The sequence below is a fragment of the Anopheles coustani genome, chromosome X (assembly GCF_943734705.1).
Source record: "Anopheles coustani chromosome X, idAnoCousDA_361_x.2, whole genome shotgun sequence".
In the NCBI taxonomy this organism is placed as follows: Eukaryota; Metazoa; Arthropoda; class Insecta; order Diptera; family Culicidae; genus Anopheles; species Anopheles coustani.
Window position 1 is genome coordinate 13,788,494 of NC_071290.1, and position 26,314 is coordinate 13,814,807.

The window sequence follows — 26,314 nt, forward strand, 5'->3', positions numbered from 1 at the left end:
GATTTGGATCCGGCGGCAGCTCGTTTGGTAGTGCTGGAGCTACAGCCGGCGCATTGGCAACCGGCTCCGGCGGATCAGGATTCGGAGGTGGAGCAGTGGCTAAGGCCCAGACTAGGGTTATCCTGAAGCCTGAGGAAGTCCAGAAGCACTTCTACTACCACGTTGCACCGGAGGATCCTAAGGCCGCCGCCGAAGCCGACACCCTCACCATCACGCCCAAGAAGCACTACAAGATCATCTTCATCAAGGCCCCGACGGTGAGTGCCAACGCCGGATCCAGCGCTTACGCCGCCAGCAAGACCGAGGAGAAGACGCTCGTCTACGTGCTCGTCAACAAGCCCGCTCAGGCCAAGGCCGGTGCCGCCGCCGATGCCAGCTCGTTCGTGTCCGGCAAGCCGGAGGTCTTCTTCATCAAGTACCAGGGTAAGGACGCCGCTAGCACTGCTTCGGCCATCTCCAGCGCCATTGCTGGTGGAGCTTCGTTCGGTGGCGCTGCTGCTGGAGCTAACGCCTTCTCCACCGCCGGAGCCGGAGCCGGCTCCACTGGATTCGATGCTGGATTCGGTGGTTCCAGCTACGATGCCGGATTCGGAGGCGGTTCCTCGTTCGGTACCGCTGGAGCCGGAGCTGGAGCCTCGGCCGGCGCCGGAGCTATCGCTAACGACTTCGTTGACTTCGGTGCCCGCATCGGTGGCGGTGTCAACGCCGGTTCGGTTGGCGAGAGCGGCTACAACGCTGGATTCAACGCCGGCTACACAACCGCGGCCGCCAACGCTGGAGCCCGCTCCGGCTTCGGAGTTACGCCCGCCTACGACGGTGTTGCGGTCGGCTCTGCTGCTAACGCTGGTAGCTCTTACGTGTACTAGAGGAAAACGACGGATCGAACGGACAACCATGCCCCCGAAAACGGACCAACCCGACCGGAGTGTAAGAGGAACTAAACGACACGATTTGCAGCGACAGCTATCCTGCGGGTTTGCCAAAAACCCAGCGGATGCCAGCTGTAGCAACACGCGAGATATTTCCTGTGCCAAGTACCTTGCGTACATTTCCCGCGAATTCCCAACTTTCTCTCTCTCGCTCGCTCTATTACATTCCTTCTCGCTTCCACGTCCTCGAATCTTCCATCCTTCCTCGTACTTTAGCGACTTAATGAATCAGGTCACTTATGTAAAACAAAGTAAACAAGTAAGATAGATTTATTTTTCGTTAGGAAGCGTGTGTCAACTAACACACCGCTAGGTAGCTCCAGTGATCGAAACACGTGAACAGCGAAAGCGTGAACAAGACATCTCCCGTGGTAGTGCAGTAGTGTAGTAGGCAGGACACCACGTACAGCTCTTGCACGAAAATAGTGTATCATAAGTACAAAACAAAACGGAAGAACGAAAGCAACGAAGAAATCAGCATTGTACCGGTAGAGAAAGACAACGCAAACAATATACAAACATGTCTTAAACACGTTAACAAATGGGTAAAATTTAATAAAAATTAAACATGTGTATCACAATCCAATATAAATACTGTTGATTGCTTTTCTTTTTTTTTCTTTTTTCAAAATCACTCTCGTCCTTGTGAAAGAAGGACAGATGAGTAGGAAATTTTCAAAATATCACATATTTTCATGCGCAATTGGGAGAGATATCGTTCTTGAAAGCTGCACAAAGAGACAAAACTAAGTGTTTTTAAATATTTGCTATTCAACACCGTACCGTAGGTAAAATTGGAAGAATCCAAATCAAATACATGAAAGTGTAAAAAGTGTAAACAAATTTGATAAATGTTGGATTTAGTTCATTAAACACTCATTATTATTTTAATCAAAACGTGACTGAAAATAGTCGCTGTGAAAATTTGACGACCAGACCACCCCTCCCTATGGCTGAGCCACTGTGTGGCGTACGTACGTATTGTTTTATGAGCAGCTACTAACAACAATTATACGTTAATCAGAGCACAATATGACTTATTCGAGACAAATACGTGCGGAAACGTAAATATCGGATAAATAAAAACACCGTTTCACAAATTAAACAAATTCATTTGGATTGGTAGTCAATCTCAGATAAAGTAGAAAAAAAAATAGATTTCTTCAAGTCCTTTGCAAGTTTTCAAGTATCTGCTGAATTCCATGAGTTCTCATGTTGGAATCAGAGTTCTCTCAATCCATATAAAAAATAGGCCAACGAAAACCGACTAAACCACAAACTAGCTACAACCGTATCAAGACCCAATCAGTATTCAGCACGTTGAAAATGCATGCCGGCAAAACCTAACCGATACCAAACCGACAGAGAAGAGGAGGGGTGAACACGCATCTGTTTATCGCTGAAGTGGTGGATTTATTGTCATATTTATAGTTTATAAAAGGATGAGATAGATCTCAACGCAAACCTGCATATACAATGACGGAATAAGGAGTATATATATAGCGAAAATTCTGTCCACACTTCAGTCACGTTTGATCGTTGCTACGAGAAGACACAGCGTACAGTCACATTAACTCAGCGAACGTTACAGCCCAAGTGCAGCAGTCGTGTAAATTGTTGTACTAGTCAGAATGCGTGCTTTTGTGGTGAGTTCTCGGTACATCGTGTGGCAGTGCATAGGCGTTCTAGTCACCAGAACACCAGCACGCACGTTCAGAAGCTCGTCCGGATCAACGATCAACTCCTGTCAGGACGGAACGTCTTCAATCAACTACTCTGCGTGCGTGCCGGTGTTGTTCACGGCTAAGGAATATCGCCTGCTCTAAGAGGTCCTTGGACCAGCTCTCAGAATTGTTTCCACGCCCAAACAATTTCTAATTTCACCGTATTGTCTATTTTCTTTAACTTATTCCGTGAAGATCTTCGTAGCCTGTTTGGCTGTGGTTTCGGCCGACATTGGGCTTGATCTGCAACGGAGCGGTGTGAGCATTGACTACGTCCCAACCACCTACCAGGACAGTAGCGCTGGCGCAAGCGCTGATGCCCGATCGTTCGGAGGAGCTGGCGGTGCTGGAGCCGGTGCCGGTGCTAATGCCGCTGCATTCGGAGGTGCTGGTGGTGCCGGATTCGGAGGTGCTGGTGGTGCCGGATTTGGAGGTGCTGGTGGTGCCGAATTTGGAGGTGCTGGTGGTGCCGGATTTGCAGGTGCTGGAGCCAGAGCAGGAGCAGGAGCAGCTGGATTCGGTGGATCAGCATTCGGTGGAGCCGGAGCAGGAGCTGGAGCCGCAGCACAAGCAAGATCTGCAGCTGGATTCGGTGGATCTGGATTCGGTGGAGCTGGAGCCGGAGCAGGTGCTGGAGCGGGTTCGTCTGGCTTCGGAGCAAGATTCGCAGGTGCTGGAGCTGGAGCTACAGCCAGCGCAGGAGCAGCTGGATTCGGTGGTTCAGGATTCGGTGGTGCAGGATTCGGAGGTGGAGCAGTGGCTAAGGCCGAGACTAAGGTTATCGTGAAGCCTGCGGAAGTTAAGAAGCACTTCTACTACCACGTTGCGCCTGCGGATGCTATTGCCGATGCTGAAGCCGACACCCTGACCATCACACCCAAGAAGCACTACAAGATCATCTTCATCAAGGCCCCGACGGTGAGTGCCAACGCCGGATCCAGCGCTTACGCCGCCAGCAAGACCGAGGAGAAGACGCTCGTCTACGTGCTCGTCAACAAGCCTTCTCAGGCCAAGGCTGGTGCCGCCGCCGATGCCAGCTCGTTCGTGTCCGGCAAGCCGGAGGTCTACTTCATCAAGTACCAGGGTCCGCAAGCCAAGGCCACGGCCACCTCGTCCGCCGGTGCCTATGCCGATGCTGGTGCATTCGGATCTGCTGGATTCGATGGTGCTGGAGCGTCTGGTAAAGCTGCAGTTAGCGGTGATGTTGGGCCTGTAGCACGAAAACCATAGGGAGTTACCGACGAATCCATTCTTTCAACAAGTGCCTTACGTGAATTTCCGGAGGTTCCGCGAATCTCTGTCTAATATCTGTTTATCCCTCTGTGTCGTTCGACCCTAAGATCGGGTTTCTTTGTAAAACAAAGTAAACAAGTAAGATAGATTTATTTTTCGTTAGGAAACGTGTGGCAACAAACACACCGCTAGGTAGCTCCAGTGATCGAAACACGTGAACAGCGAAAGCGTGAACAAGACATCTCCCGTGGTAGTGCAGTAGTGTAGCAGGCAGGACACCGCGTACAGCTCTTGCACGAAAATAGTGTATCATAAGTACAAAACAAAACGGAAGAACGAAAGCAACGAAGAAATCAGCATTGTACCGGTAGAGAAAGACAACGCAAACAATATACAAACATGTCTTAAACACGTTAACAAATGGGTAAAATTTAATAAAAATTAAACATGTGTATCACAATCCAATATAAATACTGTTGATTGCTTTTCTTTTTTTTTCTTTTTTCAAAATCACTCTCGTCCTTGTGAAAGAAGGACAGATGAGTAAGAAATTTTCAAAAAATCACAAATTTTAACGCACAATTGGGAAAGATATCGTTCTTGAAAGTTGCCCAAAGAGACAAAACTTTGTGATTTTAAAATATTTGCTTTGTATTTAATATTAATTTTGAGATATTTTTTAATATGTTATACATTGTTGCGGAAAAAGACTAAATATGGTATACATTCAAAAACAAAGAAAAAAAACTTACAAACATTTTTGGCATTGAAAAGTTTCACAAGCTAGTTCTATTTTGGAACTAAACGTAACTTTTTGCAACTTTATCAGCATTGACCGCACCAAAAAAATGATGTGCTCGAAAGGAAACCGAAACCGATATTGCTTTTCGACACCGGTGTTGCCGGACGTTAGTGCTACAATGTGTTAAGAAAGCACAATTATAAAATTAGCTGCGCGACCTTGCGATTTTGGATAGAAGTAAAATTGGAAGAATCAAAGTCAAAGTGTAAGTGTAAAAATGGTCAACAGATTTGTAAATGTTGGTTTTTCATTGAACACTCATTGCAACTTTAATCAAAACACGACTGAAATTATTTGAAAATATTAAGCGTATTGTTTTATGAACAGCTAACAACAATAGTTACACGTGAATTTATTTAATTTTATTCACGGAAATGTAAAAAAAGGAAAAAATAGAAGCACTATTTTTAACCCTAAATTTAACCAATCCATTTGGTTCGGCTGTCAATCGCAGATAAAATAGAACATCAATTCAATATTTCTTCATGTCCTTTGCATGTTTTCAAATATCTGTTGAAATACAAGATTTTCCATTTTGGGAATCCAATGTAAAAAATCGGCCCACGACCAACGACTAAACTTCAAATTAGCAACAACCATATCAAGACCCAATCAGTATTCAGCAAGCTGAAAATGCATGCCGACAAAAACGAAACTAAGCCGACAGGAAAGTGCAGGCATGAAATTTATCCTCTACTTTATAGATATAAAGAGGATGCTGTCTAACGCAAACTTGCATATACAATGAAGAAATAAGGAGTATATATATAGCGAAAATTCTGTCCACACTTCAGTCACGTTTGATCGTTGCTACGAGAAAACACAGCGTACAGCCATCACATTAACTCAGCGAACATTACAGCCCAAGTGCAGCAGTGGTGTAAATTGTTGTACTGGTCAGAATGCGTGCTTTTGTGGTGAGTTCTCGGTACATCGTGTGGAAGTGCATAGACGTCCTAGCCACCAAAACACCAGCACGCACGTTCAGAAGCTCGTCCGGATCAACGATCAACTCCTGTCAGGACGGAACGTCTTCAATCAACTTCCTAGGAATTCTTCGACAATCCTAGAGCTACTCTGCGTGCGTGCCGGTGTTGTTCGGAGCTAAGGAATATTGCCTACACCAAGAGGTCCTTGGACCAGCTCTCAGAATTGTTTCCACGCCCAAACAATTTCTAATTTCACCGTATTGTCTATTTTCTTTAATTCCGTGAAGATCTTCGTAGCCTGTTTGGCCGTGGTTTCGGCCGACATTGGGCTTGATCTGCAACGGGGCGGTGGTAGCGGGGTGAGCATTGACTACGTCCCAACCAGCTACCAGGACAGCAGCGCTGGCGCAAGCGCTGATGCCCGATCGTTCGGAGGAGCTGGCGGTGCTGGAGCCGGTGCGAGCGCTAATGCCGCTGCATTCGGAGGTGCTGGAGCTGGAGGTCAAGCCAGCGCATTGGGATTCGGATTCGGCGGAGCAGGAGCCGTAGGTGGAGCAGTGGCTAAGGCCCAGGTCCGTGTCTTTTACAAGCCCCCGAGGTCTACAAGTACTTCTACTATCATATCGCGCCCGCGGATGCTACGGCCGCCGCCGAAGCCGACACCCTCACCATCACCCCGAAGAAGCACTACAAGATCATCTTCATCAAAGCCCCGACTGAGGCTGCAAAGGCCGGATCCAACGCATACGCCGCCAGCAAGACCGAGGAGAAGACCATCGTCTACGTGCTCGTCAACAAGCCCGTTCAGGCCAAGTCTGATGCCAATGCCGCTGGAGCCAGCTCGTTCGTGTCCGGCAAGCCGGAGGTCTACTTTATCAAGTACCAGGGTCCACAAGCCAAGGCCACCTCGTCCGCCTATGCCAAAGCTGGTGCATACGGATCTACTTTGGGTAGTGCTGGAGCGTCTGCTGGAGCCGAAGCTAGAGCTGGCGCTAGAGGTTTCGGGGGTGCTGGAGCTGGAGCTAACGCGCGCGCGACTGCTGGTGCTGGAGCCGGAGCTGGAAGTTCTAGAGCCGGCGCTGGAGCGAACGCAGCTGCTAACGCTAATGCCTTCGGTCGCACCGGTGGATTCGGTGGAAACAGCGGCTTCAGCGGAGCTAGTGCCGTCGCTAGCGCTAATGCTAATGCTGGTAACACTCAAATTTACTAAGCACCCGTACATCACCGAAACGGAGCTGACGAAGTGACAGAGTCTCACAATCAGATTCTCATATGTGGCCAGAGAACCCAACAAACGCCCCCGAAACGGACTTACCCGACCGGAGTGTAATAGGATGTAAACGAAACGATTTGAAAAGTGAGTGCATTAGCCATCCCCATCCTGCCGGGTTGCCAAAAACCATGCGGATGTTGGCGGCACCAACACGCGAGTCCTTTCTTCCAACAAGTACCTTACGTATATTTCCTGCGATTCCTCGAATCTCTGTCTAACCTCTCGTTCTCCCTCTCTGTCTTGTAGTTTAGAGACTATGCGACTATCGGGTCGGTTTTCTTTGTAAAACGAAGTAAACAAGTAAGATAGATTTATTTTTCGTTAGGAAGCGTGTGTCAACTAACACACCGCTAGGTAGCTCCAGTGATCGAAACACGTGAACAGCGAAAGCGTGAACAAGACATCTCCCGTGGTAGTGCAGTAGTGTAGCAGGCAGGACACCACGTACAGCTCTTACACGAAAATAGTGTATCATAAGCACAAAACAAAACGGAAGAACGAAAGCAACGAAGAAATCAGCATTGTACCGGTAGAGCTAGACAACGCAAATAATATACAAACATGTCTTATACACGTTAAAAAATGGGTAAAATGTAATAAATATTAACCATGTGTGTTAAAACAAGTTCTGAAACTATAAACACTGTCGTCCTTCTTTGCTTATGGCGTACGTGCGAATTGTGTTATGAATAGCTACGAACAATATTCCCACGATAGTTAGATTACCATATTATCTATTGGAGGCAAGTTCATCTGCGGAAAGGAAAAAATCGAACAGACAAGCTTTGGCTGACCCGAGGATCGGTGTAATAATTGGGTTTTTGCCCATAAACCCAGGCATTTTCCATTTAACATTACGCAGTGGTTTTCTATGCAGAAATATGTGTAGCTTCAAATGTGGAAATATCATGGTATCATAACATGAAAACTGATACTCAAAGTGATGGACATGGAGGAAGTTACGGACCAACCATTTCATAGCCGGTTAGATCATGTTGAGGAACAGTGGTCTTGCCTACATCGACTAGAATTTCATATACTGCGCATCCGAGGCTTTAGTATCCTGGAGCTCCCGATCGGACTAGCCGTAATTAGATACAATAAGCCTTTATCAAGTTTAGCATTTCTTTTTTCATGTGGTAACAATCAGTCCGCTCTGGCCGCAAATTTCAGCTTTGCGGAACTGTGTTGCGCGCCGTCGCCTGTTAAAACTGACAATGTTCACTTGTCCTATCGTACACATAAGGCTGAGCTAAATAGATGACAAAAAGAAAGTTCTAATCAGACTTCAGTGTCAACGTAGAGATATCCTGTTCAAAGGAAGTGCTGTTCTTTGGTGTATTGGAAGACAAGATGCGTGCATTTGCGGTAAGTCCCCCATCCTATATTCATTTTTAATTACTGGTAGCCAATGTGCACTACACATTTCTGAAGAGCACATGCATGTACGCACGCAGAGTAGTCCAGGATAGTTCATCTGCTGAAGCAAAAGTTCAACAATCAACCTTACTGGAGCCTAGAACCAGAGATACTGGAGATATACGTCTCTCATAAAAAATTAACATTAGATTGAAAAAGTACATGGACATAAAATTCTATATTAAACATGAATCTTTGAATGAAGATCAATTAAATAGTTTCTCTTATGGTTAATCCCGTTAATTTCTGGATTAAAAAATTGATAAAAGATGTAAAAATCGTTTAATGTCACTATCAAAACGTATATTCGACATTTAAGGCATCTGGCTCGCGGTTTCTTTCATGGACCGACCTCTGAACTCGACCATTACACTATGCACCTGACTATGTTATATTTGTTTGGAGTAGTTTTATACTCTCCTTCAAACAAATGCCGAAGCCGCATGTTAAGATATCGATCTGCCAATGTATGATGTTTCTCCATTTATTACAGCACATTGTTGTACAAAATGGAGATCTGTAAATGCAGAAACGGGAACTAAAACTAACTAAATGCACATACAAACTTTCGCTTTCTCGGGATAGTTGTAACATTTCTATTAGACGAAAAATACATAGTGCGCTCAGCGTTTGGTTCAACCAAAACGATGTGCAAAAACCATCAAAATTAACGCCTTACCTAACCACGGAAGTACGCGCTAGATGCGATGAAGCAGATTTTGTCATTTCCAAGAACCGGTCTAAACAGCCCGCCCGGAGGACTGGCTAGAATCTGAGCCATGGTCGAAGGTCAAAGGCAAAGGAAAAGAATGAAGAAGTAATCGGAGCAATCGAATCGCTAACGATCGGGGTAAAATGGCAAAGTGCAAAGACTATGCTAATATTATAATGTAGAAAAGCAAGCAGGACCTGTGCTGATTAATACTTGCAACCCACTGGCGAGCGAGAGGAAGATAGAAGATGAATCTGCATGAGCTAAACTGGTTCCCATGAGCCTGTTTTCCCGTCACTCTTTTTCACATACCTTCAGATGATAATGCGAATGTTTGGTAAGGTTAACTTGGCCAACAACAAAACCACAAACTAGCTACAACCGTATCAAGACCCAATCAGTATTCAGCAAGCTGAAAATGCATGCCGACAAAAACAAACCGATACCAAACCGACAGAGAAGAGCAGGGGTGAAGACGAATCAGTTTATCGCTGAAGTGGTGGATTTATTGTCATCTTTATAGTTTAAAAAAGGATGAGATCTAACGCAAACCTGCATATACAATGAAGAAATAAGGAGTATATATATAGCGAAAATTCTGTCCACACTTCAGTCACGTTTGATCGTTGCTACGAGAAGACACAGCGTACAGCCATCACATTAACTCAGCGAACATTACAGCCCAAGTGCAGCAGTCGTGTAAATTGTTGTACTAGTCAGAATGCGTGCTTTTGTGGTGAGTTCTCGGTACATCGTGTGGAAGTGCATAGACGTCCTAGTCACCAGAACACCAGCACGCACGTTCAGAAGCTCGTCCGGATCAACGATCAACTCTTGTCAGGACGGAACGTCTTCAATCAACTTCCTAGGAATTCTTCGACAATCCTAGAGCTACTCTGCGTGCGTGCCGGTGTTGTTCGGAGCTAAGGAATATTGCCTACACCAAGAGGTCCTTGGACCAGCTCTCAGAATTGTTTCCACGCCCAAACAATTTCTAATTTCACCGTATTGTCTATTTTCTTTAATTCCGTGAAGATCTTCGTAGCCTGTTTGGCCGTGGTTTCGGCCGACATTGGGCTTGATCTGCAACGGGGCGGTGGTAGCGGGGTGAGCATTGACTACGTCCCAACCAGCTACCAGGACAGCAGCGCTGGCGCAAGCGCTGATGCCCGATCGTTCGGAGGAGCTGGCGGTGCTGGAGCCGGTGCCGGCGCTAATGCCGCTGCATTCGGAGGTGCTGGTGGTGCCGGATTCGGAGGTGCTGGTGGTGCCGGATTTGGAGGTGCTGGTGGTGCCGGATTTGGAGGTGCTGGTGGTGCCGGATTTGTAGGTGCTGGAGCCAGAGCAGGAGCAGGAGCAGCTGGATTCGGTGGATCAGGATTCGGTGGAGCCGGAGCAGGAGCTGGAGCCGCAGCACAAGCAGGATCTGCAGCTGGATTCGGTGGATCTGGATTCGGTGGAGCTGGAGCCGGAGCAGGTGCTGGAGCGGGTTCGTCTGCCTTCGGAGCAAGATTCGAAGGTGATGGAGCAGTGGCTAAGGCCCAGACTAAGGTTATCGTGAAGCCTGCGGAAGTTAAGAAGCACTTCTACTACCACGTTGCGCCTGCGGATGCTATTGCCGATGCTGAAGCCGACACCCTGACCATCACGCCCAAGAAGCACTACAAGATCATCTTCATCAAGGCCCCGACGGTGAGTGCCAACGCCGGATCCAGCGCTTACGCCGCCAGCAAGACCGAGGAGAAGACGCTCGTCTACGTGCTCGTCAACAAGCCTTCTCAGGCCAAGGCTGGTGCCGCCGCCGATGCCAGCTCGTTCGTGTCCGGCAAGCCGGAGGTCTACTTCATCAAGTACCAGGGTCCGCAAGCCAAGGCCACGGCCACCTCGTCCGCCGGTGCCTATGCCGATGCTGGTGCATTCGGATCTGCTGGTTTGGGTGGTGCTGGAGCGTCTGCTGGAGCCGCTGCTGGAGCCGCTGCTGGAGCTGGCGCTGGAGGTTTCGGAGGTTTCAGCGATGCTGGAGCTGGAGCTACTGCACGCGCGGGCGCTGGTGCCGGTGCTGGTGGTGCTGGATTCGGAGCCGGAGCTGGTGGTGCTGGATTCGGAGCCGGAGCTGGTGGTGCTGGATTCGGAGCCGGAGCTGGAGGTGCTGGATTCGGAGCAGGCGCTGGAGCGAACGCAGCTGCTAACGCTGATGCCTTCGGTCGCACCGGTGGATTCGGTGGAAACAGCGGCTTCAGCGGAGCTAGTGCCGACGCTAGCGCTAATGCTAATGCTGGTAACACTCAAATTTACTAAACACCCGTACATCACCGAAACGGAGCTGACGGAGTGAAAGTGTCTCACAATCGGATACATACTCATATGCGTCCAGATTACCCAACAAACGCCCCCGAAACGGACTTACCCGACCGGAGTGTAATAGGATGTAAACGAAACGATTTGAAAAGTGAGTGCACTAGCCATCCCCATCCTGCCGGTTTGCTTAAAACCATGCGGATGTTGGCGGCACCAACACGCGAGTCCTTTCTTCCAACAAGTACCTTACGTATATTTCCTGCGATTCCTCGAATCTCTGTCTAACCTCTCGTTCTCCCTCTCTGTCTTGTAGTTTAGAGACTATGCGACTATCGGGTCGGTTTTCTTTGTAAAACGAAGTAAACAAGTAAGATAGATTTATTTTTCGTTAGGATCAAAAACAAAAGCCATCAAGCAAGCACAAGATCAAGCTCTCAGTAAAAGATCAACGATGAAGTGTAAAAAGTTTATAACAACGAAGATATCAACATTGTATCGTTTAAAAAAAACAACACGCTCACACTTGTACACAAACACATACACACACATACAGCAGAGTACGAAAAAGAAACAACAGAAGATGAATAAAAGCTAATATAAAAATTAAACAAATCCACGTTTGTGCAATCCTTTGTTTCGCCGAAATAGAACCAACTGACAGCCGCAAGAGAGTCAACAAACGGCGAAAAGAGAATGCTAATCTAACGCAATCGGTGGAAAATGTAAATCTGCGCCTGTGCGCCATTATATCGATACTAAACTGTCGGTTGAAGGTCATGGGACCGGGAAGAATACGTGTGTTTTGGGGCGCGCCGAATCGCTGATGAGTGGAGAAATGTCAAAGTGCTAATCGAGTCGGCTTATCCGAGGCACATCTGGTTAGAAAACTCGACCGACTGGAGCTCGCCGGACCGTGGTGTGCTTTGGCCGTGCCGCAAACACCTAAGCAAGATGGCGGCATCTAGCGATCATCCGCACGGAGCCGGGGTAGGCGTCCAGATGAACATTTGAAAATAGAACAACACTTTGAAACACACAAAAAAAAACATGAGGAAGAATCCCATCAATAAAACAAATCAAATAACGATGGCGATAGAGCGTTGCGAGAGTATTATTTTCCTCGGAATCGATTACGCAGGTGAGTGATTCGCTGTTTCGCGAAAGGAGAAGCGAAAGGGTTTGCAGGTTCAGGTTCAAGGTGAGCGGCGGCATATTCGTGGGCCAAGAGGATCGCTCGTGAGAAGAGCTCAAATAGAACGACTTTAATACTCTCGAAGGACACCAAGCTTTGAAATAGATGTCTCATCATTTTTTGTCACTTATTCAAAACATGAAAATAAACAATTAATTAACGTATCATTTAAAACTACCTTCAACGTATATAAACGTATTTGCTAAACATCAGTTGTTTTGATTTTGTACAATCGCCGTGATATATTTTACAAATTTTGGTAAGTACCAGACTTTTAATTTGTTGATGATTTTGGTAAATTTTCTTGTTGAATTCAGCTTTGGAAAATTATCTTACAAGTATAACCAACAATCTTCATATTTACATTCATACTAAACAAACAAGTTTTAGATATGGACAACATTTACATCTGGAGATAAAAACTGATGAGTTAGAGCCAAACTCAATCGCGAAAGAGACAGAAGTTCATGTGCTTTTTCAATCATAGCGGATTTAAAGGCAAAGACAGGAGGCAAAGACTTCACAATATATCAAACAAAGGTTTATTTAGAACGTTGCGAGAACATCTTCCTTGGCGGAATGACGCAGGCGTGTGGTTCGCTATTTCGCGAAAGAGTTTTAGGGTCGAGGAGTTGTGCTAATATTTTGGTGAACGATCAAAATGACACCGACGCGTATGCCGCGCTCCGATTCACCGCATTGTGTGCCTTCCACATCCGCTAGCCCATTACCAGCTCCCCGGTATCGATCGAGCAAGGATCATAGCTATTGCTATCCTACCCGAGAGATGCTGCTCCGTCAACACGAAGATTCAAACAACCGCCTACGGTACAGATGGTGTAGATTAGGGAGCATTGGATGGGGTGGGGTATCTTCTGCCTGTGCAGCTTGACAATACGGTCGATACGAGCCGGCTGGGCGAGATCATCCCCGAGGTTTGCCGAGAACACGCTGACGTTTCGCTTACGCGCCCAATCGGAAGGCAAGAGACACGCCACATACAAAATATAACTACTACCCGTCGGGGGCCGATACCAAGACACGTGCACGCATCACACCCCACTCGTAAAATCCGAGACGAGATAGCCAACCAGCAACGCCCAGCTCGGCCGTGGCTCGGTAGACGAAAAATTTCTAACCAGATTTTGGAGACCCCCTCCCCTAGCGCGCGTATGCATCGCAATCGGATGCAGATAAACGGCATGACGCATGGCGGGGGGTGTGGAAGGGAGGTGCCAGGTATTGGAGGTGGTCGGAGATTTTGGCAGGACCTATTCGCGGGAGGGGCGCGGTCGGCTATATGATCATTCGGCGCCATTATGGACCACACCGTAGCCTGATAGCTTAGCGGCTAGACAAACAGGGTGGTGGAGCAGCACAAGAGACAGAGAGAGAGAGAGCGAGAGGTAGAGAGACGGAGAGGGAGGTAGTGAATTAGCACCCCCAAAACGGAGCATCTTCTGGCCCGCGGGTGGGTATATATATAGCGAAAGGTCCTGTTCCTGCCTTAGTCAAGTTCGCTCGTCGCAACGAGAGACGACACACACAATCCCCAACCAACGCCCAACAACGAGCTCTTGCCACGAGAAGCCCCCCAACGCCGTTCGTGTTGTTCCACAGTAGCAGCTGGAATCAGTGCAAAGATGCGTGCTTTTGTGGTGAGTGCGCCGGAAATTCGGCTCAGCTAGCGCGGCCGCACAATCGCACCTGGAACCTGGCACGCGATCAACGATCAACTCCCCCCGAATGTCGCTCAGCAATCAATCCTAGCTCTCCGGGACTCCAGGCGTGCGTTGTGTGTCGCTGGTGGCGAAGAGGAGTGTTTCAGAGGTGGGATGTGTTAGATCAAAGCTCGCTAACCGTCGGTTCGTCTCTGTTGTCTTTCTGTTCCGATCTAGATCTTCGCCGCCTGTTTGGCAGTGGCGTCGGCCGACATCGGATTGAAGCTGCGCCAGGCCGCGGCCCTCGGTGCCGCTAGCAGCTACGACGTCGGACAGCAGTCCGTGTCGGTGGACTACGCGCCGGTCGTGTACGAGGACACCATCACCGAGGGTGGCCGCTCGTTCGGAGGTGCTGCCGCCGGTGCTAACTCGTTCGCCGGAGCCGGAGCTGGCTCGGGAGTCGGATTCGGTGGTGCCGGAGCTGGTGCCGTTGCTGGCGCTAGCGCTGGTGCTAGCAGCAGCAGCGGGGACTACGCTGCCGGTTACCAGGCTGGCCTCCGCGCAGGAGCCGCCGCTTCTGCCGGTGCTTCTGCCGGTGCTTCTGCCGGTGCTTCGGCTGGTGCGGCCGGTGGTGCCGCAACCCGCTTCGGAGGTTCCGGTTCATTCTCCGGATCGGCGGCCAACAGCTTCGCTTCGGGCTCCAGCTTCGGATCGGGCTCCGGCTTCGGTGCGGGCTCTGCCGCCGGTGCTGGTGCTAGTGCGACCGCTTCCGCCAAGGCCCAGACCCGTGTCGTGTACGCCGCGCCGGAAATCCGCAAGCACTTCTACTACCATGTCGCGCCCGCTGAGGCTCAGGCCGAGGCTGAAGCCGATACCCTCACCATCACCCCGAAGAAGCACTACAAGATCATCTTCATCAAGGCCCCGACGGTGAGTGCCAACGCCGGAGCAGCATCGCGTGCCGCCAGCAAGACCGAGGAGAAGACCATCGTCTACGTGCTCGTCAACAAGCCAGCGCAGGCCAAGGCCGGTGCCCAAGCCGACGCCAGCTCCTTCGCGTCTGCCAAGCCGGAGGTCTACTTCATCAAGTACCAGGGCAAGGACGCTGCGGCCGCCGCCTCTGCTTCCGCTTCCGCTGCCGCCAACGCCGCCTCGGGTGCATTCTCCGGAGCCGGAGCTGGAGCTGGAGCCGGAGCGAACGCTCTCGCTGGAGCTGGAGCGAACGCCCTCGCCGGAGCTGGAGCTAGCGCACTCTCCGCAGGTGGATCGTTCGTCAACGATGCCGGTTTCGATGGTGGATTCGGTGGCTTCTCCAACGCCGGTGCGTCTGCTGGCGCCTCCGCCGGTGCCTCGGCCCTCGGTAACGACTTTGTCGACTTCAACGTCCGCCAGGGAGACGTCTCGGCTGCGTCGGCTGGCAGCAGCGGCTACAACGCTGGCTTCACCGCCGGCTACACCGAGGCCGCTGCTGGTGCGAGCGCTTCCGCCGGTGCCAGTGCCGGTGCCGGTTTCGGCGTGACCCCCGCTTACGATAGCGGAGCGGATACCGTCGTCTACTAGGCAAACGGCTACCCAAAGCGAACGCACAGCACACATACTTAAAAGTCACACGCACACACACTAAACAACAACAAAAAAAAACACGCACAGGACGACAAACGCAGCTCGAACGATGATGAGATTACCGACACACGACATTGAGAACCTCGAGGCCCTAGGACTAGAGATCGACGAAAAGTATAAAAAAAAGAACAGCGCCGGAAGAGATCCTGCCGGCGCGTTTCTCCCCAACTTCCCCCACTTCTATCTTTCTCTCGTACCGGAAGCTACGAAACAAACGGTACACACTTCCCAAAAAACCTTAGTACAAGTAGCGTGGCAGAGCGCGCATACGGATGAGATGAGAAAATCAATAAAGAACCTGTATATTAGTTGAAAACAACTCGAAAGCCACCCGGCGGTCTGTCGTCATTGTCTCAAGCTCATTATTGAGAAATAAAAATAAATTCGGAGGCGCGCAAGAGGGAGACCTTGGTGACAACATTGCGTCATAAATCACCAATGGAACCACCTGGAGTCCGAAGCTTAAAAAAACAACCCGAACCGAACCCGGGGAGCGAGAAGAAATGGCCCCGCTGGGTGGAACATGTAGATCACGGATCTTCCCGAAGCCTAGGCTTCTATGGGGTCTGACCTTGATCTATGAAACCCCTGGCGCGACCGCCCCAGTCCGCCGGTTAATCCAAACAGGTCTAACAGGTATTTCACCAAAAAAGTCAACGCGCAGCGACAGCGGGCGAAGATGGTGCCGAGAGTTTGCCTTGCTTTTTTTTTAATTTCGGTGTTTTTTTACACCCCGCCCCCCGTCTTTCCAGCTTAACTTCATCGAACAATAATGTTCGAAGCTCGACATTACATCACCACGATTAGCATAGGCTTCATTATTGACGACTTTGAATCTGGTGGCCTGGTCGGCACGAAAGTTAATGCGCCGGACCGGTTCGATTACACGGGCGGGTTTCTGTACGATACGCTATCGATGATCTACCCGAAGCGCATCGCCAAATTTTTGGGGAAGCGTTTTACAGCGGCCATACTGTGTTTTGCAGCCGCTCGCTAAGCCGGAAGCCATGACAGTGTTGTACGTGTCAAAAAGCATCGAAGAATTGGAATTGGAATTAAATGCAACATTTATTGGTGGGATGATTGACAGCTAACGCTTCCGTTGCCGGACGTGACGGAGAGGGATGGGGAAAAAAGGCAAGATGAAGGGTACTCACCGAGATCGCGGAATATACGGCGGAGCGCCGAGTACGCCTCGCTGTTGCTGACCGTCTCCAGCCGGGTGCAACCGGTGTGCAGCTTGTGTATCATCAGCTGCGTCGAGTAGGACATGGCCGCCGTCGGCAGCTTGCTGATGAACTCGTACGCCTCCGTCGTGCGCTGGTACGCCTCGTGGGCCCGCGGCGACCACTCGCCCTTGTTGGTGTCCCGGAAGGCGTGCGCCTGGAAGCGCTCCTCGAACCGCCCGCAAGCCCACTCGTACGGCGCCAGGCAGGTGGCGACCGACGGCTTCGCCCAGGTCAGGATCTGCAACGAGAAGTACACCATGTATGCATCAAACACGAGAAGCACAGTTCAAACGTCAGTTTTCGGTTGTTTTTTTTTTGACGGGTGTTTGCTTTCGGTTTCATTGAATCTACGCAGCCGGCGCAGGTGATTAATGATGTGTTCGTCAGCGTCGAGCAGCTCGTCCGCCAACAATGCTGGAATGTGACCCTTCAAAACATCCCATGAACCGGTCGAGTACTATTTACCGGTAGTTGAAAGGCAAATACTGTCGGGACGTGCGTTGGGAAGGGGTCGTAACACGCATTCGGTTTTCCTTTTCGATGATCAATATTATGTCCATAAGTGTTGGAATATTGTGCGCTCAATGCCATGTGGTAATAAACAATCGTTATATTTTTACTGTTTTTTTCCACCCCGTAATACAATTTTAGAGCTTCATACAAAAAATACATTTCAATTCTTATCGGTTTTGTTCACGATGTCAGGTTTTCCCCCCTAAATGAAGATAAACATTTTTGAACGAGTTGTTCAATACCAAGTGATTTTCTCGTACTCTTTTTGTTAGACTTCTTCATTATTGATCGTTCTAAAATTTTCTAGCGTCGCGAGTGTCGTCCAAAAACCGACGGCAATTAGTAGTTTACTTTGCAACCAAAATAGCTAAATGCAAATAATACAATTTTCATATCAATCACAAAATAAAATCATTATAAAGAAAACATATCGAAGCTGATTAAAACAAAGATATTTTAAAATAATTTGTGTACAGGATTTATTTCAAGTACAATTTAAAACAATAATTACAAATCAAATATTGATCAAAATTCAAATAGTTTAGTATACACCACTTTTAATGTAACTTTACTATTTATGAATTTTTGAAAATATTAAATAAATCGTTTAAGGTACCCTTCTCGTGCTTGCGGTTCCTCTTTAATCTTCTCGCCCTTTTTTGGAAAACGTGTGCCGACCCCTGGTTTAGTCGATTGACGTGGGTTTAATATCCAATACAAGAAGATGTTTGTTTCCTTTTATTTTAGTTTTATAGAAGTTCAATAAACTAAAGTGAAACGATACGCATCGATCAACGATTACTTCCTTCGTCGTCCATCGAGCTTGCAAAGCGCTCGGAAGCTCCAAAAACGCCCCAAAACGCGCCTCAATGTAGGCAATCGGCAATACCTGCCTTTGATTTGATTTAAATTTAAAACTTCACCACCGGGCAACTCATACTACACACCGGTCGGGAAAAAGGTTTTAAGTTTTCCGTTTTCCGATAAGAAAGTGCACCCCACCCCCAGCAACACTACAAATTACTACCGTGCCAGGGGTTTAGCTTTGTCGTTTTTGGAAGAAGTACCAGCTCATTTGCGCTCGTTCCTCCAGCGTACCAGCTCCTTCCTTCCTCCAGGATAAGGGTGAATAGTTTTTCGATCAAACTCAAATAAATCATCGCTCCAGCCCGGGAGCCCGTTTGTTATCGAGGCACCTCGAGGCACCTGCTTACGAAGTAGTTGCGACCGGGGTTGCAGTTGGGGCGGCTTCGATTGGTTGATGAGTTTGTTGAACTTTGTCCGTGTGCCGTGCTGCTGCAAAAGCTCGCCCGCAAAGCGAGAAAGCTACAGTACGGCATAACTACAGGCGTTTACCAGCCAAGCAGCACAAAATCCTGCTGGGAAAGTGGCGACACCAAAGCCGGTCGGGTCGGTGTGTAAATTAAATTCAATCGTTCACATCCAGCTGAGGCAGGAAATGGTGCCGACGGCTCGAATCGGATCCGGAATCCTGCCCTCCTAGCCGCCACCCTTCCCTTGGTGCGCCCGGTTACAGTTTGCCTACGGTTCGCTTATCACCTTCCACCAAACGAGTGGAGCGAGCCCGGAGGCAACAGCTCCTTACTTCATTATCGAACTTTATCGGGAATGTCCTTCGGTGCCGTTTGGTATTGCTTTTTTGCGCACACCATCACCATGCTGTAAAAGCGGGAAACTCCTCGTTTTCTCCCTGCGAAGGAGAAACACTAACTCCCCGCCTTCACCGCTTTCGGTAGCGATTACTCAAACATGTCGAATATACCGGCGACGTTAAAACAAAGGTGCAGATATCCAAATGAAAACTTGACCAACGGCATGGGGCGTGCAGCTTTAACGAGGGAAGCGTCCATTTTAGGCTCAGCGTGTCAACAGACGAGTCTCGCGTCTCCGTAGTGGGAGTGTAATTAATTGAATAAGAGATTGCCGCCTCAGCACCGTCCACAACCGGCGCCCTTGCGCAGGATAATGTGTCAGGAATGTCCACTCAACTCCAATGTCGCCTTTCTCCCACCAACCTCCGGGTATGCTACAAAAAGGTCGGTGGACGATGGCACCCGTGTGCTTTATCGTTTTTAATTTCCAGGTCCTCTTTGGCGGAGGGGTCGTGGGGCGAATTTATTGTAGCGCCTGCTATGCTGATTGAATTTTAACTACTCCAAAATGCGAACGAGGCAGCATCAAACGCGGCGTCCGTGCATCGTCGTCGTCCAAACGGGAGTGTATGATTAATTGGATACATTCCCAGCGCGTCATACCCGGGCATCGGATGGACGGGAGGCTAAAATAAAGAATTAGATGTTAACATCGGTTGTTATGCGATACTGGGAGAAGTCACTTTGCGCCGCTGCAAGGATACCATTATTAGGCCGAGATCCCGGGGTTCCAAGGTCCACTTCGCCTGATGGGACTTTGGGTGTCAAATGAAAATTCAATTTTTACAACCATCAACAATCGTTGCCCTCCTGATGGCAATCCGATCTGCCTTAATGACATGCCCGTCACTTCATCGCCGAGCGGCACGTGCGGACGTTTGGTCCAGCTCAACCACCTCCTCTCTCTCCCCTCGCACACGAAAACTCCGGAGACCACTTCGTAGCGGAAGCCGCTCGTTTTACTTCTCGCTTCCCATCGTTCTTATCTACCACGCGCGGGCTGGAAAAAGTAAAAAGCCAGCCCTCCGAAGACGCACATCATATCATCCCGCGGATCGCCATGTCCTGGGCTGGCGAAATAAAAAAATCATTTTCATTGCCATTTCCCGTTCGTTCCCGCGCCGTCGATGGGCTGTTCCGCCTTTTTTGGACGTTCGGATGCGTTAGGTTTTTATTTTTATGTTTCCCTGACACTCGCACCGCACGACACATTCGGGTAACGTCAAGAAGTACTTTCGACGAGGCGGCGGGCGGAGCGAGATATTTTCTTGTTCGTTTGTTTGTTTGTTTGGTTCGTTCGTTTGTGCGTTGCATATTTGATGCAAGCAGTGCGAAGGTATTAACGAGTTTCTGATGAGCATTGCGCGAGCGGTTCTTGGACTTTCTTCGGTGGACTCAAATCAAATAGTGTTTGCTTGCACCAAGGAACCCCTCCCACCGGGGGGGTGGGGGCGCCATTAAGACAAGCTGCCGCTGGAAAAGGATTTGACTTAAAATTGCGTCGGGGAAACAAATACTTTTGCCACCTCCATCCTCCATCTGGAGGCGAACTTGCCTCAGCCAGATTTTCCATGGATTGATTCGGATCCTTGCAGCCTATCCCAAACCGGAAAAGACTCTCGGCAGACGGAAAATCGACGAGAAAGTGTGTGTGTATGCGTGTGCATGGGAAAAACTAAAAATTGGTTTTAATGTCAACATCGATTTTACCCCCGGGGGGAAACCGTCGCACAGTGGCTCAGAGTTCGGTCATTTGGTTTGACATTTCATGTAACCAATATTCAAAATCTCACTTCCACATGACAGAAGAGTAGTTTAATAAGAAATCTCCAGAATATTATCTATTTCAAGGCCCAATTTTGAGAGATATGGTTGTTGAAAGTTGCCTAAAGAGAAAAACATGAGGAATGCTTTCAAATATTTGCTTCGTTTTTCATGTTAAATTTGAGAGATTTATACATCGTTGCAAAGGAAATTTTGTTAGCTATCTGGTAATTTTATGAAAATATACAAAAACTTTTCAAAAATAAATAAAAAAAAAGCACTGCAATACTCATGCCTTATACACTTTCATGAACCAATACTTGTTTGGAACTGAACGGAACTCTTTTTGTCCATATCAGAGCAGAAATGGACCACATAGAGCTTCAGGTTTGGCAGTCAAATTCAAGGAAAAGTAAAAAGGTTAACAAATTTTATAAATGCTCTTTTTTATACTTTCAATAACCAATAACCTCTGACTGAGCCACTGTGCGTCCATACCAGACTATCAAAGCAGAAAAGCGAGGCGGAGGGTGAGAGAGAAAGAGAAAATGAAAACGGTGGACACATCTTTGCGTATCTTACGCTCCCAAGCGCCTCCAACCCTCGCACCTTCGTGTTTTTACGAGGAGAAAAGGGCAAGCGGGAAAACTGGTCACCGTCCTAATGGAGGTCACCAGTTGTTTCGTCGTATCCGGAACAAACGGAAAGGATCACGGTGGGGCGAGGAAAAGGAGGGATGCCCGGGCGGTGGGTTTTGATGGTAATGGTTAAATTATTTTCCATTCTTGCGCTACGCTGTTAGTTTTGTTCGTTGGCTTGCCTTCCACTCCGTTGCCTTCCACCACCGCGGGAAAATTACGGTTGGAAAACTGGTCGGAAAAAAACGTGCGACCCGTGGTTTGTGTGTCACTGTGCGAAAAATCCGTGCTCGCGGATTGAGAGTTGATCGAAAGCTCAAGATATCAGGACTGAGTGGAAGAAAAAAGTTAAGCGTTAAACTTTCTTTTGAACTTGTTGTTATTGGTATTAATTTGGAGGAGTTTTGCTGCTCATATTTCCACAAACGCTTGAACGCTATACCTTATACTTTACAATTTTATTATTTTAGGTTCGAAAGGTCGATTTTTAGCTTATTCGAAATGGCGTTAGTGCTTATGCCACTTATACTAGCGAAGAAGGAAAATATTTGGTAGTAGGCCGTGTACTTAGATGAAACAGAAGATCTAGAAAGCAAATCGACATCAACAGAGTATGTGGAACTGTACAAAACCGGCGTAGGAATAAACTGCATAAATCAGATATTGCAGCCTACAAAATTTACTCACAAGTTTTCCATAATCACTACATTCTTGGTGCTAGTTCTTTGTCAATGTTTGTGGGAATAACAGCTTAAAGTATTTACAGTGGCGGATCTACCTAAGGGCGGACTGAGTGGCAACGGAGGGAGTTTATTATACTCTACATACTTATGATACAAACAACAAACATACAAACAAGTCCAACTTTGGTCTTTGGTATAGAAACATTTCCGGTAATGGAAATATCTGGAGGGCCGGATTACCCTACCACTTGGGGCTCCGGAAAAGATTGATCCGCCTCTGAATATTTGGTTAACAAGAATGACTATAACCAACGGAGCATGTTAGATGTGTTCGCTAAGAGATCCGGATATAGCTTCTCAGATATACACGACATGAACACTTCGAGGTCTATTTGATATAAGATCGCAAGGTACATATGGAAGAAGGCACAGGTATGCCGAGCTAAGGATGTGTTGGTATTGAACTTATCCACCCTTGGCACAACTTTCCGGTAACAAACTCAAGATATCCACGGGACTAGGAATCCCAAGATATACTTTGGTTCTTGAGGATCTTCAGGAGGATCTTCAGCAGGTTTCAAATTTCTACTTCCAGGGAGGACCGATTTCAGTCATGTTTTTACTTCTGATATATCTTGTATATATCTCTGCCTCATCAAAGCTTCAAAGTAAGCTCCAGAATACACTTTCAGGCACTGAAATGTCTATGGAATTTGTGCACGAATCCGTCGTAACAAAGTCAGGCCGTGAAACGCATCTGGTACACCTTCCGCTAACACTCCGGCAAACCACCGGGGGGGGCCCGGAAGAACACGCGGGACATTAACAGTATAATTGTGAACACCTAAAACGAAAACCATTACGGTCGCGGGAAGACGAGTAGTGCCTACGAGTGGAATGGTCCCCGTTGTTGAGGCTTCATTTCTAGTCCCACCAAAAATATAGCGTCTTCCACCGAAAGCACGTGCTCTCGGCGGCCACAAACGTGACCTCCTCCTCTTTCCCGGCGTTAAAGAAGTGGTAAAGTCGTGCCGTGGAAAATTTCACGGTTCGTTCACGCTCCGTTAGCGGTGGCTCCACTGCTTTGACAAAAAAAAGGAGGATCGGTTGAAGGAAGCTCTAACCAGAACCGTTTACGTCCTCCTCGCTGGACAAATGGAGCATCAGATTTTCGCTCATCGCCTGTGAACCATAAGGAACGGTGGTTTTTCCGCGCTCTGGCTTTTTTTTTCCTGTTTGCCATTTTGATGGCCGGGACTAGGACATTTTGTCCCATTGCCTGGTGTTTATTGTTACGAAATATGGCACCCCGGAACCACCACAGCGCGCCGCAGCTATGGAGGCGGGACGGGTGGGAATGTTTTACAACAATAGTGCAAAAAGGAAGAAAAGACAAACGAGATTGCGAGTGGTAAAAATCATGCACCCGGTGGTTGGTTGGAATTTTCCATCTCAATTCTCTTCCGGTTCGACGCAAGACAACCGGGATGAACAGTTTTCCTGGCGGTGGTTGGTGTGCTCTTCAAAAGCCAACAAACGAATTGATTGATTGCGCTGCGAGTGGAAGTGGTCCATGCCCTGCAAGAGGAGCGTAGGCATCAATTTTCGAAACTTCATGTTCATCTATCTCGACGCCCTTAACGGTGGTTTTAACCCAATTTTTGACGCAAACGATGAAATCGCAGATATCGCACGACTTCTGGAAGGCCTAACCCCGAAGTAATCGGCGATGGTAATGTACTCAGGGATGTTGGTCTGGGGCCGAGTAGCGTCCTTTCCGGCACAGGATGTGTTTTTTTTCCGGATCGTGGCGTCATGGTTTTCCCCGTAGCCACTCATTTCTGGGTCGAGTGACGGCCGGTTGTTGAAATTAAATATTCAATTAACTTTGAAATTTCCGTTCCGGTGCCAGTATGCGCGTATATGTGTTTAGTACTCTAGCTGGGTTTCAAAACGGAAAGCCCAAGATGGTTGTTATCAGCATCAACATGAAAATCAACGCCAGTTTCGGTTGTAGCTAAACATCGTCTAAATCATATTAAGTCTAAGCTTATATCTGGAAAAGCTTGTTAACAACTGTTGTCAGTCTCCAAATTACTAGATCTTGAGTATTTAGCTCAAAAGGTCTTCTTTTTACCTTTTTTAACACGTTGACTGCCATGGCTATCATTTTTGTTGTCATTAGTTCTAAAAAGTTTTTGTCCCATAAGTAAATGAAAATGCAACATAAAATATATAGTAATACTAGCTGACCCGTTTGATGTTGTTAAAAATGGGTTTAAAGGTCACATTATATTTCTTAAGTACATTAATTTCATTGTATTTACACTTTTTACATCGTAATAAGCTTATAGTGAGGCTGCTAATGATTATCATCCTTATTTTGTTATTAATCAAGCAGACCAATTGAATGAACGATGTTTTATGCACGCCTGGTAAGCCATGTATGACGTACATATTAGTTTTCTAAACTGGGTTTCTATTAGAGCTTTTTAAGAATCTGCTAAGGTGTATTGCCGATGTCTAATAACTGTTTGGAAAAAGTAGAAACTGATGGATCCTGTAGCATTTGGACGTACCTGTTTATGCTTAGCTAAAGTTTTTCAAAATTGCTCCACAACACCGATGAGTAAGGCAAGTTCAGGGGATCTTATGAGCATAGGTGGATCGTGGCACTACGGGAAGAGTTTGCCTGAAATCACCTGAGAGGAGAAACACAGTTCAGTTGGTCCCCGCAGTACGCGAATATTTGGGACCAAACGCAATAGCGTATATCGAATTTTCGCGTATTGCGGATTCCTCTGCCATATCGTTTATACTTCATATTGAAGAGTTGACACTGAGAGGGAACCGCTTATTTAACTTATCTTCCAAATCACTAATAAGCGTTCCATTTTTTCTATTCCAGTGCATATTAAAAACTTCATTCTACCAAAACAAAGTAAAATTGACTAATCAGAAGTCGAGCAACCCTATGAGCTGTCAGTTGTAAAAAATCGCGTATTGCTAATTCACGTATATCGAGTATAGCGTACTGCAGGGACCGACTGTATTACTGGAACAATCTTTATGACACTTCACGTCTTTGAGTGTTCTGTACAGCGCCTCAAGAGAATGCTTCTTTGCCGTGGTGCATTCTTCCCAGAAAATTATTTTTCACTGTTGCATGACCTAGGCCATGAGTGATTGATTTTTGATGTTTCATACGGCTTTTGGGTTCCTATTGATGTTTAGAAGTAGCCTAAATGATGAATGCGTCGTTCTACCTCCATTTTCAACTACAATTCCAGATGAAGCAACTGGTATTGCAATGTCATTGTTTGCTCGTATTTTGGAAAGCAAGAGCGATATGAGAAATGTTTTGCCAGTTCGGACTGGGGCATCCAAAAAAAGATACCACTTTGTCCCGTTGATACTGCCATGATAATGCGTTCGTAAACATATGCTTGTTCATCAGTCAACATTGATACGTTGTGAGAAACGATATCCAACATGACTGCAATATTATGCTGCAGTTCACGACTTATTTCAGTGTCCATCAAATTAGATGCACTTCGATTCGGCGAACCTAAAACATAATAATAACTTAGCGGTAAATTTTTAATTACCATGCAACGATCCTCGATACTTATCATAGCTTGTCGGACTAAATTCAGCGACATTAATGTTTGAACACACGTTTTGTTCTATCATGACTATGCGCCGCATTTTGTCCTGGTAACAGTAAAACTTACGCCACGTTGGATTGCATGTAAACGTGACGAATAAGCATGCTCGTATCTACTCGCGAGTTCATAGCCTCGCTGTAGTAATTATACTGAAATTCGTTTTCACAACACTGGTAAATGAGAAGGTTTTCTCACTGCTCTAAGCAACAATAATTTGAACACATATTCTACTACCACCAATTAACAACATTAGTTATTATTACCAAAAATTAACAAAGATTTTACTATCGTCACTTATATGAAACGACTTGTTTGAATTAAATTCACCACTTTTGTATTAAACTCACCACC

General features: G+C 47.3%; 1 protein-coding gene across 1 annotated transcript in view; it reads right to left on the minus strand.

Annotated features, from left to right (window-relative positions):
- Window positions 1-26,314, minus strand: part of LOC131269315 (protein gone early) — a 51,819-nt gene that overhangs the window by 18,662 nt on the left and 6,843 nt on the right. Inside the window, exon 3 of the mRNA XM_058271666.1 lies at window positions 16,953-17,262. Within this exon, the coding sequence (XP_058127649.1) occupies window positions 16,953-17,262 (310 nt within the window). The remainder of the gene's footprint in view (window positions 1-16,952; window positions 17,263-26,314) is intronic.